General features: G+C 42.5%; 2 protein-coding genes across 11 annotated transcripts in view; one reads left to right on the top strand and one right to left on the bottom strand.

Annotated features, from left to right (window-relative positions):
- The window catches only part of PSME4 (proteasome activator subunit 4), a 102,705-nt gene extending 99,575 nt beyond the window's left edge, over window positions 1-3,130 (bottom strand). For 4 of the 8 annotated variants that reach the window (XM_070069121.2, XM_051842888.3, XM_089327655.1 and 1 more), the window contains exon 1: window positions 2,863-3,130. In XM_070069121.2, coding sequence (XP_069925222.1) covers window positions 2,863-3,104 — 242 coding nt within the window. In that variant the 5' untranslated portion in view covers window positions 3,105-3,130. The remainder of the gene's footprint in view (window positions 1-2,862) is intronic. The other 4 variants (XM_051842887.3, XM_051842886.3, XM_089327654.1 and 1 more) reach the window with 1 other exon arrangement.
- Window positions 3,131-3,406: 276 nt separating this feature from the next.
- ACYP2 (acylphosphatase 2) overlaps window positions 3,407-15,824 on the top strand; it is a 340,256-nt gene continuing 327,838 nt past the window's right edge. The window contains exon 1 of one of the 3 annotated variants that reach the window (XM_089327660.1): window positions 3,407-3,731. The gene's annotated coding sequence lies outside the window, so the exon portion shown is untranslated. Of the gene's footprint in view, window positions 4,524-15,824 lie in introns of all 3 variants that reach the window. The other 2 variants (XM_089327659.1, XM_089327661.1) reach the window with 2 other exon arrangements.

Below are 15,824 nucleotides of genomic sequence, written 5' to 3'. Positions count from 1 at the left end.
AACTTTGCCTTTCGAATAAATACATCTTTAAAAAAAAGATTTGAAATAAGTTTCAAACTGTTCTTTTTATATGTTTTGTTTTTTAAAAATGAGGTGTATATAATTAAAACATACGTAAGCTGTCAAAAACAAAACAAAAAAAAACTTGGGCTAGCACTGTGGTGTAATGGGTAAAGCCGCTGCCCGCAGTGCCAGCATCCCATATGGGCACCTGATCAGTCCCCGCTGCTCAACTTCCGATCCAGCTTTCTGCTAATGTGCCTGGGAAAGCAGCAGAGGATGGCTCAAGTCCTTGAGCCCCTGCACCAGTGAGAGAGATCCGGAAGAAGCTCCTGGCTTCAGATTGGCCCAGTGCTGGCCGTTACAGCCATTTGGGGAGTGACCAAGCAGACGGAAGACCTCGCTCGCTCTCTGTCTCCCTGTAACTCTGCCTTATAGATAAATTAAAAAAAAAAAAAAAAACAAAAAAAAAAACTACACGCACATTCCTTCTAGAAAAATATACAACAGGCTTAAGTTGAGCTCAACAGGATAAAAATAAATACCTAAGATCACAGAACACCATAACAGGAATGGTTCCCAGGAATTATTTATTTCAATTCTCTTGTTTCACTCACAAGAATACTAAAGTGCATGATTAAGCTTCCCAAAGTTGCAGATATGGGAGAAACTAGATTTTATTTTCATTACTATTTTCCATTCTGCTACAAAGTGCTAAACATGACCACTACTCAGCTATCATCACAGATTTTGGCATTATTTAGATGTTAACTTATGCAACATACAAGGCTTAAAAAACAAGCACGACTATAAACAGGTGACCTTAACATGACTTAAGAGAAAAAACACACCCAAGACCACAACACGTCCCACCCAACAAGTTCAAAATGTCACACAGTGCAACCACAAGAATCAGTTCTCTGTATTTAATCACCATTCCAAAATAAAATTCTACCTGATAGCATTTCTTGCTGGTTAGATATATATATATATATATTAAGCCACTAACTGCAATCCTGTCCCAAACACCATGTGCTGTCTCCACTGTATTTTTAGCCCTTTCTAGGTAAGAACTTTTGTCTATTAACAGTAACAAAACTGTAGGTGCTAATTTACCAGACTTGTTAATAACATCACTAAACAATCCTTATCTAGGCCTATGTAGATTGCAGCTTCATAAATCCAAACCAGATACGTCTTCACATTTTAGCACAGTTATATACTGTGCCTCTAAAAGAAGCTGTTTGTGTCACCCCAAATGGTATTCTCTGGCAAGTCTAATACAAGTGATTTAAATAGGAAATTAATGGAACTGACAAGGAAACTTTATTGTTACTGTGCCTGAGTAATAACACAAACACCTAGAAGGCGCACTTGAAAAAGTGTTCAAATTGTAATTGTTTATAAAACATTCTTCTGTTTTGACTGACAGAGGTTCTTTTCCCTGTTACATTCCTTTCCTCCACAATCCTTCCACGGATCCCAACAGAGTACAAACTTTACACTCTGGTCAGGAAGAGAGCTGACACTTTTGTCATTTAATGGTTGCTCTATGAAGGGGAATACTGTTTTAGCTTTGGTTCTTCTTAATTAAAAAGCTAATTATTCCCACCTGTCTTAATTAAAAAGCTAATTATTCCCACCTACACCCCCCTCCAAAGAAAAGAAATTTGTCAGAGGTCCCCTAATAACTGGCAGATAAGAATCATCCTGTGAGGGTGACTATTGCATTACAAAACCCTGAGTCATCACCCAGTTCACTCAGCAGATTTGGGTAAACATTGAGTAAGTGACTTATGTCTTGTGTGTTCATCTACCAACATTCACACGCATGAACACTGTTAGTAGAACCGTATGCACATTAACCAAACAAGATACAGAGAATGTTTTCCAAAGTTCTGACACTGAAAATACCCCTCTAGTGAACAACCTCCCTAACCTTTTGCCCGCACACTATTTTAACTGGGGGTGTTTGGGTCCCCCCCCCCCCGACCGTAATTTCACTGACACTATAGGTGGCAGCTGGTTTTTAGAGACGATGCCAACAACACAACTCCTGCAACTAATTCAGTAATCTGCCTTCGTCTGAGCGCCTTAACAAAGCACTCAAGTTTGATGCTAGTATCGCCCAGCACAACCTGACACTGTATCTATTTCTCGGAGTATCGCAAAGGTCTGGCGAAAGGAAATGTCACAAGAGGAATACCGCACACTTCTCTAAGGTTTCAGACAACACTCTCAACACTAATGTCCCATGGTGGGCCCAAGAATACTCTGAGGGCTGATTTTCAACCAGTCTTCTCAATCAAATCCACTGAAAGTGAGCAGACCCACAAAGCAGAACCCAGCAGTGTTTCCCAACGCCCTCCTTCCCATTCAGAAAGTTCCTAGACGCGAACCGACACGAGTAGAGGCGGGGACTGCAGGGGAAGGAAGAGGAGGAGGAGGAAGCACGAGGAGAAGCAGACAAGTCAGGAGTTCCTCTCCCGAAAACCAAGGCTATCACCCCGCCTTCCCCATACGCAAAGCCCCAAAGAAGGCTTTGCGAGACGGCTCCTCTCTCCCGCGCCGGGCCCCAGGGCCCGACGGGCCGGAAGACTACAACACCGCCGCTCGACGAGGGACAGCTGGGAGGACGCAGAGGGCGGATGAGGTCCCGGGAGGTCCTGGAGACCGGTCGCAGGAAGGAGACCTGAAAGCTTTACAAGCTGCTGTCGCAGGGGGGACAGCTCCGTCCAGGACAGAGCATTAGCTAGGTCCAGCAGCCCGGACAAAGAGCTAGCCCCCTCAACCCACACCCCCACGATGCCCTCCCACGGAGTCTCGTGCCCCGACCCATTTCGCAGGCCTGGGAACACTTACGTGGAGAGTTTCCTGGTCCAGAAGAGGCCCCCGGGCCACAGCTCTTGGAGCTGCACGGCCCGGCCCAGGTTGCTTTTGATCTGGGCCAGCTGCAAGTCGGACTCGGCGTCCAGCCGCTCGGCGTAGGGCAGCAGCTTGTTGTACACGATCTCCTTCTGCGGCACGAAGCCTCGACAGCCCGGCCCGAGACGCCCGCCCGGCTCCGGGGGCTCCCCGCCTCCCGCCCGCTCGGCCGGCTCCATGAGCACAGGGACACCCCCCCACCCCCTCCCACCCTAGCCCTCCCCGGCCCCCACCCCTCTCCGGGCTCCGCCTCCTCCGCGTCGTCGGCGCCCCGCGGCCGCCGGCGGCCCGTCACCCTTCGGCCCGACCGCTAGGCCCCCTCCCCTGGCCGACGCGCAGCTGGGCCCCGCGCGGTCTTCGGTTCGTTGGCGACGGCAGCGGCCGCTCTGCCCACCCCGCACCGGCTCGGCTGGTGACGCTGCAGCCGCCGGGCCCTGAAGTTCCGGACGGGCCTCAAGTCACTTCCGGGGCGGGGCGGGGCGGGGCGACGGCGTCGGAGGAGGCGGTAGCAGCGGCGGTGGCGGCGGTGCGCCCAAGGAGGCGCGCCTTCCTCGCCGTGGGCCCGACTTGGAGCTCCCACCCCCGGGCCTCACCGGCCGGGCACGAGGCTTCCCCACCGGAAGCACGAGGCCGAATTCCAAGCTATTGTCCTATCTCGCCTGGTATCGCGCGCTCCTGGCGGTAGCCTAATCGCCACAGCCTCAGGCAAAAGGAATTGGCCTGGGCCCGCAGGCAGAGGAACTAATGCCTCAAGGATACAAGCGGTTTTTTTGGAAAAGCCTGCATACCCTGTATCTATCCAACCGGTACCTTACAGATTTTTTTACTCTGTCTGCTTTAAACTAAGCCCCTATCTTTCTGCCCAACATCATCCTCACGAAAGGGATGATTATTCAACAAATATTAATCGAATGACTATTTTGTGTGCCAGACGCTGTGTCTAGGCTCTTGAGATGGAGGCTTTAAGAGCACCTGGTTTTCTACCCTCCAGAGATTTACTGTGAAGCGGAGATATAGACCAGTGAGTTACAAGAGAAATCTCTTAATGACTATGTAAGTACAGGTTGCCTAGGGATCTCTAAAGAGAAGTTCGACCTGGAGATGTGTCCACAAGTAGTTTCCTCGAATGGTAAATTATGCTGGAAGGTTGACAGCAAAGTAAGAAAAGGAAGGGAGACTTTTCATATTTCAAGTGAGACGACAGCTCTAAGGCTGAAAGCGGTATTGTAGGAATTTGAAGAAGTTTATGATGGCTGAAGATTGTTCGCAAGAGGGGACAGTAGAGAAATGAAACTGAGGAGGAAATGCTGGAGGATTTAGAGGCTTATCCTAAAGAAAAACTTCTCAAAGATTTCGTGCATAGGAGTGGCATGATATAAATTATGTTTTTTGAAAATTATTATTTGGAGGCAGAGACATAGAACCCGCAATCACTGGGTCACTCCCCCAGTACCAGAAGCAGCAGCAGAAGTCAGGAGCTGGCAATTCCATCCTGGTCTCCAAGGTGGGAGGCAGGAACCCGATGGCTTGAGTCCTCAGTGCTGCATTCCAGGGTCTGCAATGGTGAGAAGCTGGAGTCAGGAGCAGGAGGAACTCAGGTACTCTGATGTGGGATGCAGGCATCTTAACTGCTAATGTAAATGTTCACCCTTCATTTACAGTTTTGAACAATCGCTTTGGCTTTTGTAGAGAATAGATTGGAGCAGACAGGATTGGGAACTGGAGGACTCCTTAAGAAGACATAGCGTAATGATGGTGTGGAAGTCAGTAAAATTCATTTGAGAGCTATTTCAGCAGAATAACCTCAGCTAGGTAGTTGATTGAATATTAAGAGTGAAGAGAGGAAAGAAATGGGATGATGCCAGGTTTCTGGCTTGAGAAGCTGGATAATGAAGACTTTGAGGTAGAGAACACAGCAGAAACAGCTCTGTAGGCAGAAAGCTTATGGAGTAAGTATTGACGTGGCTGAAAAGGGTGATCTAAACTGGGATACAAGGGAGAAACTTGGTGGGTAGGAGGGAATGAGGAAAGAATGAAAAGACTAGGGCTCTTGACATACCTCTGAGGAACCTCGAGTTTAATGATAGAGGAAAGGGAGACAGATCACAAAGAATAGTCAGAAGCAGTAGTTACACAGGTAGGTGCGTTTCCAGGGAACTAGACAGCACCAAAACAGAGTTTCAGTGAAGGGAGTGATACATGCGAGTAAAGGTGGCTGGCAGGTGAGATGAGATGAAACCTGACAAGAATTTACTGGATAAAAGGTTTATTGATAAAGCAGGTAAGAACAGTTTCAAAAGAGTGTAGATATGGAAATTAATTGCAGTGATTAAGGACAAATGTAAGTAAATAGCAATATGGACAACTTTTTTTTTTTTTTTAAATAGTGGGAAGAACAGGGAGAAGAGGTAAGGAAGGACATGAGCTAAAAAGAGGGATCTTTTAAAGGTGGGATATGTTTAGATATTGGTGAGAGGAAGCCAGTGAACAAAGAGGTTGGAGGTATGTGTTTGAGAATGACAGACACTGGGGGAGATTGTGGAGTCATTGATGCTTAATATAGTAAAACCACATTGTGCTTCTATTGTCAAAAGAGGAAAGCAGGCAAAGGTAACTGCAAATGTAGAAGAGTTTATAGACTTGGTGGTGGAAGTTGGAGAAGCCTTTGTTGTTCGTTTTAAATTTTTATAAATTTACAGAACAGTTCAAATATTATGCATTAACCAATTCAACTTATTCCACCCACTCTGGTGAAGGGAAGAAAGAGTCTACACCCAAAGAACTACTTTACTTGACAGAATGTTTCTAGAATAATAAGTAGCTTAAACAGCTATCACAAAGTGTCTGGTTTGGTTTTTGAAATGGGAAAGTCACACATTTTAGAAGTAAATACATTTAATTGTGGATCAGGTATAATTTGAAGCTAATGAACCATGTAGGAGTGAGGGTTAATAAACCAATATGCTTTAAATTTGTTCAAGTACTGGTATTTCTGTATGTAAAGATATAACATATATAGTAGCTATCTTGAGAAGTGAAAAATATTTTCCCCCAGAAATGAGAATATTTAAATTGAAATACATAAAGTAGTTAATAATCCATACAACGTAAAATTCAAAAAATCAAAGTTTACATGTCCCAGTTGACCAAGTGTGAAAATACAAAACAGTTTTTTTCTTTTTTAAGATTGTTATTTATTTATGTGAAAGAGAAAGAGATATCTTCCATCCTTTGATTCACTCCCCAAATGGCTGCAATGGCCAAGGCTGGGCCAGGCTGGAGCCGGGAGCTTCATCTAGGTCTCCCACTTGGGTGGCGCAGACACTTGGGTCATCCTCTGCAGCAAACTCGATCAGAAGTGTACAGTAGGACACAAACTGGCATCTTTGTGGATGCCGGAATTGCAGGCATCACCATTACCACTGTGCCACAACACCAGCCCTGCAAAGTGGATATTAAAACCAGTGTTGTGGGGCCAGCGCTGTAACATAGCAGGTAAAGCTGCTGTCCTCAGTGCCGGTGTTCCATATGGGTGACAGTTTGAATCCCAGCTGCTCCACTTCTAATCCAGCTCCCTGCTATGGCCTGGGAAGCAGTAGAAGATGGTCCAAATCCTTGGGCCCCTGCACCTTTGTGGAAGACCCATAAGAAGCTTCCAGCTCCTTGCTTCAGATAGGTCCAGCTCCTAACATTGTGGCCATTTGAGGATTGAGCCAGCGGTTAGAAGACCTCTCTTTCTCTCCGCCTCTGCCTCTCTGTAACTCTGCCTTTCAAATAAATAAAAAATAAATATTTTTAAAAGATTCAGTATTTTTATTAAAAAAATTGTGCACAGTATTTAAAATCAGTTTGTAATGGGTCCACATGTAAAGGCTTAATAAAAAAACAGAAATGAAAGCTTTAAACTGGTATACACTGTTCACACATGTATTTCAAGTTTGGAAATACATATTTGCAAGCAGCAATAAAAAAGTATTCATGAAGAATGCATAATTTCTGAAAATTATTAAAACATTATTGCTACCAATGAATTTCTAAATACAAAACTTACTACCATATATGTTACTGCTGTGTAGCAGAGACATTTATTTTCAAAACAGATAAAATTCAGTCTTTATGTGTGATTGGTGAATGACAGTCCTGTTTTTTTAATCGCTTTTTTAAAATTTTGCTGTTTTTTAAATTGGGATCCATAAGCATGCAAAAGCTTTGAATGGGAGGGTCCACAAAGGAACCAATATTGTGATGGTATCCTGTTAAGCCAAAGGTGGAAAAGCCACATCTCTAGCAGAAGCACTTGCCTTGTCTGTCCTGCTGCCATGGTTCGACCCGACTCTCTCAACCCACCACCTTATGGAAGAGCCAAAGCAGGCGCTGTTGGCTTGGCATGGCTGGCTGCAATCAGTAAAGGTACACCCCGGGGGGCCATCATCATGGCTGGGCACCTGCAGCAAGGTTTTGTCTTGTGGTCGCCAGCCAAATCCACCAGTTATATGATGACGGATCAGGCCTCTTCTGGGTGCTGAAGACAGCAGAGAATAAGAAACAAGACACCAGTTGGGGTAACGTTGAGGGGCCTGGGGCCAGAAGCGCAGTTTAGGCTGTGGCCCAGACCAACTCCAACATAGCCGGAAAGACTGCTATGTAGATTTCCAGAAAGACCACAAAACCAGCTGCCTCCCAGGGTTAGCAACAAAGAGGAGAGGCAGCTGCCTATGGTGCTCAAGAAAGAAGGAATGAGATGTGTTGGAAAAGACCTGATCAACTTCAATGTAAGGAGAAAGTAATTGATAGATGACTAGAAAACTATCTCATTAACAAGAGTTGAAAAGCCACTCTAGGAAAAAGGGTGAAGGAGGTAAGTTTTCGTTGATAGACCCATAATAGACCAATCTGTCTGAGGCCATGGTGGTCTTTGAAGAGGTCAAGGAGGCTGTGGAGGTGGAATGGGGCGAGGTGATTGATTTGATTCTAATGGCAGATGCGAATTTGATAAGCATAGTAATAGTGATAGATCATTTTAACATTACAGTGGTCTGAAGCATGAGAACAAACGTGGAGATAGCAGATCTCACAATTGAGGAACTGTCAAAGATGAATGAAGACAGTCCCCAAAAACACATTCAGAAACAAGTGTCTTGTTGTAACAGTGACCTGGAGAAGTTGTTTCTGATGGTTTCTAATTTTTTTGGAGGAAGAAGAGCTTGAGAATTACAAGGGAAATTGTCTGTAGATTTGAGGAGATTGGAGAAGGCTTAAAGTATTCACAAAACTAATTGGAGAAACATTAGAATTGTTAAGGCTGGAAGCATGAATTTACCATTGCTTGTAAGCACAATTTAGTGGTTTTTCTCCAATAAAGTTTAGGAGCCCAGAATTGCATGATTTACAGACTGATAAAATAGATTAAAGAGGAAGGAGGAAGACAGTATTATTTGTGTTGTGTTAGCTACCATTTATTGAACACTATTCTGTCTTTACTTTACCTGAATTATGTCCTTGAATTCTCTAAATAGAAGTGATTGAGTTGAGACAATTAGGAAGAGCATGGTTAAAATGTAAGCTGATTGAAGTCCAAGTGGAGATAGTAGAGTTCTGATAGAAGATCTTGATGAGGTGCAAGAACAATATGAAAGGATTAGCCTGAACAAGGGATCTACAAGAACAGTAATATTTGGATTTAAGATATCAAAGAAGTAGTTCCATGTGATGTCAAGCTCCCTGGAAACAACAATCTGAACTGGAGAAAATAAAAATCTTGGAGCAAATAAAATAAAATCTTTTTCTGTTACTCTATGTGAAATATAGTAAAACAAAACAAAACAAAACTATTGAAATACTGCTAGAAAATTGAGAGACCTTAAATTTCTTTGAGTGACCTAGTCTGCTAATGGTTGGAGACAGTAAATGAAAGTTTCATGAAGATTTTCTCCTGTCATCGCAACTCCAAAGTTATTATCTCTTGGAGGTCAGGAAACTCACAAAAGATAACAGCCCACTCATTATCCATTTCAATCAGAGACCAAGGTGAAGGTGACTTTTTATCAGACCCCTCAAGAAGTAGGTCTTCTAGGAAAACCCAGAAAAAGTAGTGGCCTTTTAAAGAAAATAGCCTTTTCTTTTTTTTAGTGATATATTTAATTATTTGAAAAGCACAGAGGGAGAGAAGAGAAGAAGAAACAGAGAAAGAAAGATCTTCCATCTGCTGGTTCACTCCCCAGATGGCCACAACTGCCAGGGCTGGGCCGGACTATACTGAAGCCAAGAACCAGGAGCTTCTTCCAGGTCTCCCATGTGGGTGCAGGGACCCAAATGCTTGGACCAGCCTCTGTTGCTTTCCCAGGTGCATTAGCCGGGAACTGGATTAGAAGTGGAACAGGTGGGACTCGAATCTGCATCCATATGGGATACTGGCATCGCAGGCTGTGCCTTTACCTGCTACGCCACAGCACCAGCCCTCAAGGAAAACATCCTGAACAGAGGTTCCTCCTCAAGCTGGAGGAATTGGCAGGGATAATTATCCATAAAATATTTATGTCTTTGATATACTTATTGACTCAGTACTTGATAATTTACTCATTAGCAATGGGAAAAAATGACAAGTTGTTAGTTTCATGTTTTTCTCTTAGTTTTTTCTATATAGGATGTGCTTGGAACTGATATATTGGCAAATGGATGAATCTCTGATGCCAGAAACATAATCTCTATATGATTTTAAGTTATATTAGAATGACTCATTTCAACATTATGGGTTATCCAAACTTCTGCTGAGTTACAGTTACTAAAGGCACAAAAATATTGGTCTGAGAAATGTTGAGAGATTTTTTGTTTTTTTGTTTGTTTTTAGTTTCGGCAAGACTCAAGTGTTTTGGTTTTGGTTTTGGTTTTTTAAGATTTAATCTATTTGAAAGGCAGAGGTACAGAGAGCGGGAAGGCGAAAGAATGGTCTTCCATCTGCTGGTTCACTTTCCAAATGACCACAACAGACAGGGCTGGGCCAGATGGAAGCTAGGAGCCAGGAGCTTCTTCAATGTCTCCCATGCAGGTACCGTGGCCCAAGTGCTTGAGTCATCCTCTGCTGCTTTACCAGGTGCATTAACAGGGAGCTGGATCAGAAGTAGAGCAGCCTGAACTTAACCTGGTGCCTGAATAGGATGTCAGTGCTGCAGGCAGCAGCTTAACCTGCCAAGACTGCCCCAAGTTTTAGATTTTTCATACAAAAATCTTTTTCATGCAGCCATAGTTTCAACTCTACTTCATTTGAAATATATTTGGGATTCAGTTTCTGATAAGGAAGAAATCAGAGATGAAGGAATGAATTTTTGTGATTTTACAGTTTTTATTAGGCATTTGACATTTCAGTAAAATGTAGGTAGATATGAGTTTTTCAAAAATTTTGCAAGAGATTTCTGTCTCAAAAGATGTATATTGTTTATCAATATGCATTTTTCATTTTAAAATTATTTAAGGTATACAAATTTCATGTATTTCATATAGACAGATTCAGGAGTATAGTGATACTTTCACCCCACCCTCCCTCCTGCCCATGCTCCCACCCATCCTCCTCCCTCTCCTATTCTCATTCTTAATTTTTGAAAAGATTTATTTATTTATTTGAAAGAGTTACACAGAGTGAGAAGGAGAGGCAGAAAAAGAGAGAGAGAGAGAGTTTTCCATCAGCTTGTTCACTCCCCGATTGGCCACAAGAGCCGGAGCTGTGCTGATCCGAAGCCAGCAGCCAGGAGTTCTTCTGGATCTCCCACGTGGTACAGGGGCCCAAGGACTTGGGCCGTCTTCTACCGCTTTCCCAGGCCTTAGCAGAGAGCTGGATCAGAAGAGGAGAAGCTGGGACTAGAACCAGTGCCCATATGGGATGTCGGTGCTTCAGGCCAGGTCTTTAACCTGCTGCGCCACAGCGCTGGCCCCATAACATAATTTCTTTATCCAGTCATCAGTTAATAGACTTCTGGGTTGATTCCATATCTTAGCTATTGTGGATTGAACTGCAATAAACATGAGGGTACAGAGCACTCTTTTATATACTGATTGCTTTTTGTTTCAGTAAATTCTCGGGAGTGGGATTCCTGGGTGATATGATTGGTCTATATTAAGATTTCTGAGGTTGGCCGGCGCCGCGGCTCACTAGGCTAATCCTCCGCCTAGCGGCGCCGGCACACCGGGTTTTAGTCCCGGTCGGGGCGCCGGATTCTGTCCCGGTTGCCCCTCTTCCAGGCCAGCCCTCTGCTGTGGCCAGGGAGTGCAGTGGAGGATGGCCCAGGTGCTTGGGCCCTGCACCCCATGGGAGACCAGGAAAAGCACCTGGCTCCTGGCTCCTGCCATCGGATCAGCGCGGTGCGCCGGCCGCAGCGCGCCGGCCGCGGCGGCCATTGGAGGGTGAACCAACGGCAAAGGAAGACCTTTCTCTCTGTCTCTCTCTCTCACTGTCCACTCTGCCTGTCAAAAAAAAAAAAAAAAAAAAAAAAAAAGATTTCTGAGGTGTCTCCTTACTGTCTTCCACATTGGTTGCATCAGGCTACATTCTCACCAACAGTGAATTAGGGTACCTTTTTCCTCACATCCTCACCAGAATTTGTTGTTTATTGATTTCTGTATGAGAACCATTCTAATAGGGTGAGGTGAAACATCATTGTGGTTTTGATTTGCATGTCCCTGATGGCTAGTGATCCTGAGAATTTTTTCATGTGTCTATTGGCCATTTGAATTTTCCCTTTTGAAAAATGTCTGCTCAAGTCCTTTGCTCAATTCTTAACTGAATTGTTTGTTTTGTTGTTGTTGTGTTTCTTGAATTCCTTATTTTTTCTGGATATTAACCCTTTATCAGTGTCATAGTTTGCAAATATTTTCTCCCATTCTGTTGGTTGCCTCTTCACTTTGCTGACTGTTTGTTTTGCGATGCAGAAGCTTCTCAGTTTGATATAATCTCATTTGTCAATTTTGGCTTTGGTTGCTTGTGCTTCTGGGTTTTTTTCCAAGAAGTCGTTGCCTATGCCAATGTCTTGCAGAGTTTCCCCAGTGCTCTCTAGTAGTTTGATGGTATCAGGTTGTAGATTTAGGTCCATGATCCATTTTGAGTGGATTTTTGTGTAAAGTAGAGGTCTTGTTTCATACTTCTGTACACGGAGAATCAGTTTTCCTACCACCATTGGTTAAAGAGACTGTCCTTGGTCCAGGGACTGATTTCAGCTCCTTTGTCTAAGATAAGTTGGTTGTAAGTAAATGGATTGATTTCTGAACTTTCTATTCTGTTCCATTGGTTTGTTCCATTGGTCTACATGTCTTTTATTTTTCAGTACCAAGCTGTTTTGACTATAACTGCCCTGTAGTATGTCTTAAAATTGTCTAAGACTTTTTCATAATTTCTTTAAACTCCTCCTTTCTCATAGACTTCCCATTAAACATATTGTACTTCCTCATTGTAATCTCCATGTTTCTTATAATTTGCAGATCTTTATCTCTGTATCTCATTCTGGATGACTTTATCAGATCTATTTCTTGTTCTTTAATTTTTTATTTGTTTCTTATCTGCTATTTACTTTCACTACTAAAGTTTTCATTTCAATAACTTTTTAATTTTAAAAATTCTATTTTGCTGTTTTTATTGCATTTTATTATTTATGGTTCCAGTGGCCTTTTTTTTTAAAGGATTTGTTTGTTTATTTTGAAAGAGAGAAAGAAAGAGGGGAGTCTTCCATCTGCTGATTCACTCCCCAGGTGGCAGCAACAACCAAATCTGGGCCAGGCTGAACCCAGGAGCTTCATATGGGCTCCCACATGAGTGGCTGTGCTGCTATTTCCAGGCCTTTAGCAGGGAGCTGAATCAGAATTGGGAGCTGCCAGGACATAAACTGGTGCCCATATGGGATGCCATCATTGTAGGTGGTGGCTTTACCCACTATGCCACACCACCAGCCCCTCAATGACTTCTTTAATCCTTTCAAATATATTTAATTATTTAAGACAACCATGCTTCTCAATTTTTAGAGCTGTTGTTGTTTACTGACTTTATCTTAGATTCTTAGAGGTACTGTTATGTTTGCTCATGTGGATCATTTACTTCAGGTTTTGTAATGTTTTTAGTAATAGATCATCTTCGGAAAGCCCTTTTTCTCTGTTACCCAGAACAGTTTTTTGTTTGCCTTACCTGTACCACATCCATGGAAGTATCAAAGGTCCAGTACCAATTAAAGTTCATTTTTTGGCTAGTGTAAATTTTAATTTTTGTCCTGTGCAAGTTTCAAGCCTGGGAATTCAACCTTTTGGTACATTCTGATTTTATACATATATTAATTCCAGTTTTCTTGGATCTAAGGCTTCACCTTCTACTCCTGGATAGATATGGAAACTCAAATCACTTGCTGTTTTCTAATCAGGTAACATTATCCCAAAATTGATGCAAAGTCAATTCATGTACTTACCTCTCTGGATTTCCTTTCTTCTTTGTTTCTGACTCATCTCTACTTAGTATTTGTTGTTATGCTCGATCCAGCCATTCTTTTGGAAAAGGATTTCTGTCATAGCGCAGGCTGCCATGCCTTAAATTGGAAGACTTAAGGAACGACCTTCTGACTCTAGCATATTAGACATCAATCACACAGGTCATTAGTTATATTTTTTACAAGCTATCTTTATTTAATTATTAAGTAATGATGAAAAAGAATTTTTGGGGGCAGGAGTTGTGGCCTGCAGATTAAGCTACTACTTGGGACTCCCGCATTCCATATCAACTCCCAGCTACCACATACTTCCAATCCAGTTTCCTGCTAATGTGGGAATCTGCCAATGATGATGGTGTAAGTAATTCAGTTTTTGTGTTGCTTTTCAGAGACCTAGGTAGAGCTTCTGGCTCCTGCCTTTGGCATAGCCCAGCTTTGGTTGTTGCAGGCATTTGGGGAGTGAACCAGCAGATGGAAGATGCTTTTCTTTCTGTCTCCTCCTCTCTCTGTCACTGTGCCTTTCAACAAATAAATAATGAGATCTTCAAAAAAAATTTTGTTTATTTTATAAACACCTGTTTGATCTTAGAATGCAAAAAGAGCTTTTCAACAACAGTAAGCTCTTTGTGTTTCTTCTTTTTTGGAAGTTGTAAACAATGTAGAAGGCAACAGCTTCCCTCATAATCATGTGAAGACACGCATTTTTTAATGGTAGTTAAAATTAACAGGAGAGTTAGTGGAGAGATAATAATCAATGCAAAAAGAGAATGAGCACCCTTTTCCATCTACTTCGAGTTTTTATGTGTAAAAATAGTACAGACCTTTCTCCTAAGCAGAGAATGAGATTGTCTGCATGAATAATTTGAACAGCCATGAAAATATTCTTGATTGCATTTGATGCTTGAAATGCTATCATTTGCAATCTGTTTCTTTGTACTAAGAATTCTTTTTGAAATTTACAGACTCATAAGAGTGGTAATATATCAATCCCTAATTCTCCAGAGTGAATTAATTTGTTAATTCATTAAAAATTTATCAAATGCCTCCAGAGTACCAAGTTTGAAATCATGAGATGAATGACACAGTATTTGTCCTCAAGTAGTTCATTATCTAGTAGATTGACAGACATGTAAACATATACAATTTTATCAAAATAATCAGCTTGAAACTCCATACATGCTAAGATCTCTAGATAAAACTAATTTTAATTTCCTTCTACAGGTAGTTTAAAAAAAATCAAAGCCTTGTCGGTAGTCCTATCAGTTTTGTAGGGTGAGGGCTTATAATTTAACATCATGTCCCAGCTGTAAACCTTGGCTTCTACTAAACTAGTTATATTGGATGAATCTTACCATGAGGCTTCTATTGTTCCTGTTCTGGCATTGCTCAACCCTAACATGGAACCTGCTTGATCGCCACAATATCCATACGACAAACCATTCACACAGGCTGTGTGTGTGTGTGTTTGTGTGTACACCTAAGATGCACAAATGAGACCAGGGACTTATATGCTACTAATACAAACAAGTTAAAATTTAATATAAACTAGGGCTGACACTGTGGCACAACAGGGTAAAGCCCCAGCCTGCAATGCCAAAATCCCATATGGGCATCGGCTCGAGTCTTGGCTACTCCACTTCCAATCCAGCTCTCTGTTAATGTGCCTGGGAAGGCAGCGAAGAATGGCCCAAGTCCTTGGACTCCTGCACCCACATGGGAGACCCAGAAGAAGATCCTGGCTCTTGGCTCCTGGCTTCAGATCAGCTCAGCTCCGGCCATTGCAGCCATCTGGGGAGTGAACCAGCAGATGGAAGACTTCTCTCTGTCTCTACCTCCCTCTGTAACTGTTTCAAATAAGTAAAATAAATCCTTCCTTAAAAAATTTAATATAAACTATATTTCTTTTCCTGAGAGATCCATTTCTGTGTGATTCCCCTTATTGTGGAGCTCATTAACTAGCGGAGTAGGCAGACATTAAGCACACTGGGGTATCTTCAGCTGCCTTCCCATGTGCATTAGCAGAGAGCTGGATCAGAAGTTGAATAGCTGGGACTCCAACTGGTACATATATGGGATGCCAGCATCACAGGTGGCAGCTTACCCCACCGCACCGAAACACTGGACACAAGATAAAAATTCTTATGAAATTATAAAATGAAGAACTTCTTTAAATCTGGTAAAATTCCTGTCAACTTCTGTACTTAACAGAGAAATTTTGGAACGCAACTCATTAAAGTGAAGAACAAGACAAGGATTCTAGTTGTATTAATAAGTTGGACCAGGTTATACTGCATTATCCCCCAAATCACACTGGCTAAAGATTGCTATTCCTTCATACCATATTCAATCTCAGGTCAAGGGAGACCCTACTCTATATTGTCCTCACTCCAATACCGAGGCTACTGGCTAATCTGGAAAATACCCAACAGAAATATAGGTGATAGA

This window comes from Oryctolagus cuniculus, chromosome 2 (genome assembly GCF_051225735.1).
Source record: "Oryctolagus cuniculus isolate XC-2025 breed Fujian yellow rabbit chromosome 2, ASM5122573v1, whole genome shotgun sequence".
Taxonomy (NCBI): domain Eukaryota; kingdom Metazoa; phylum Chordata; class Mammalia; order Lagomorpha; family Leporidae; genus Oryctolagus; species Oryctolagus cuniculus.
This window is presented reverse-complemented; position numbering and strand designations above follow the sequence as displayed.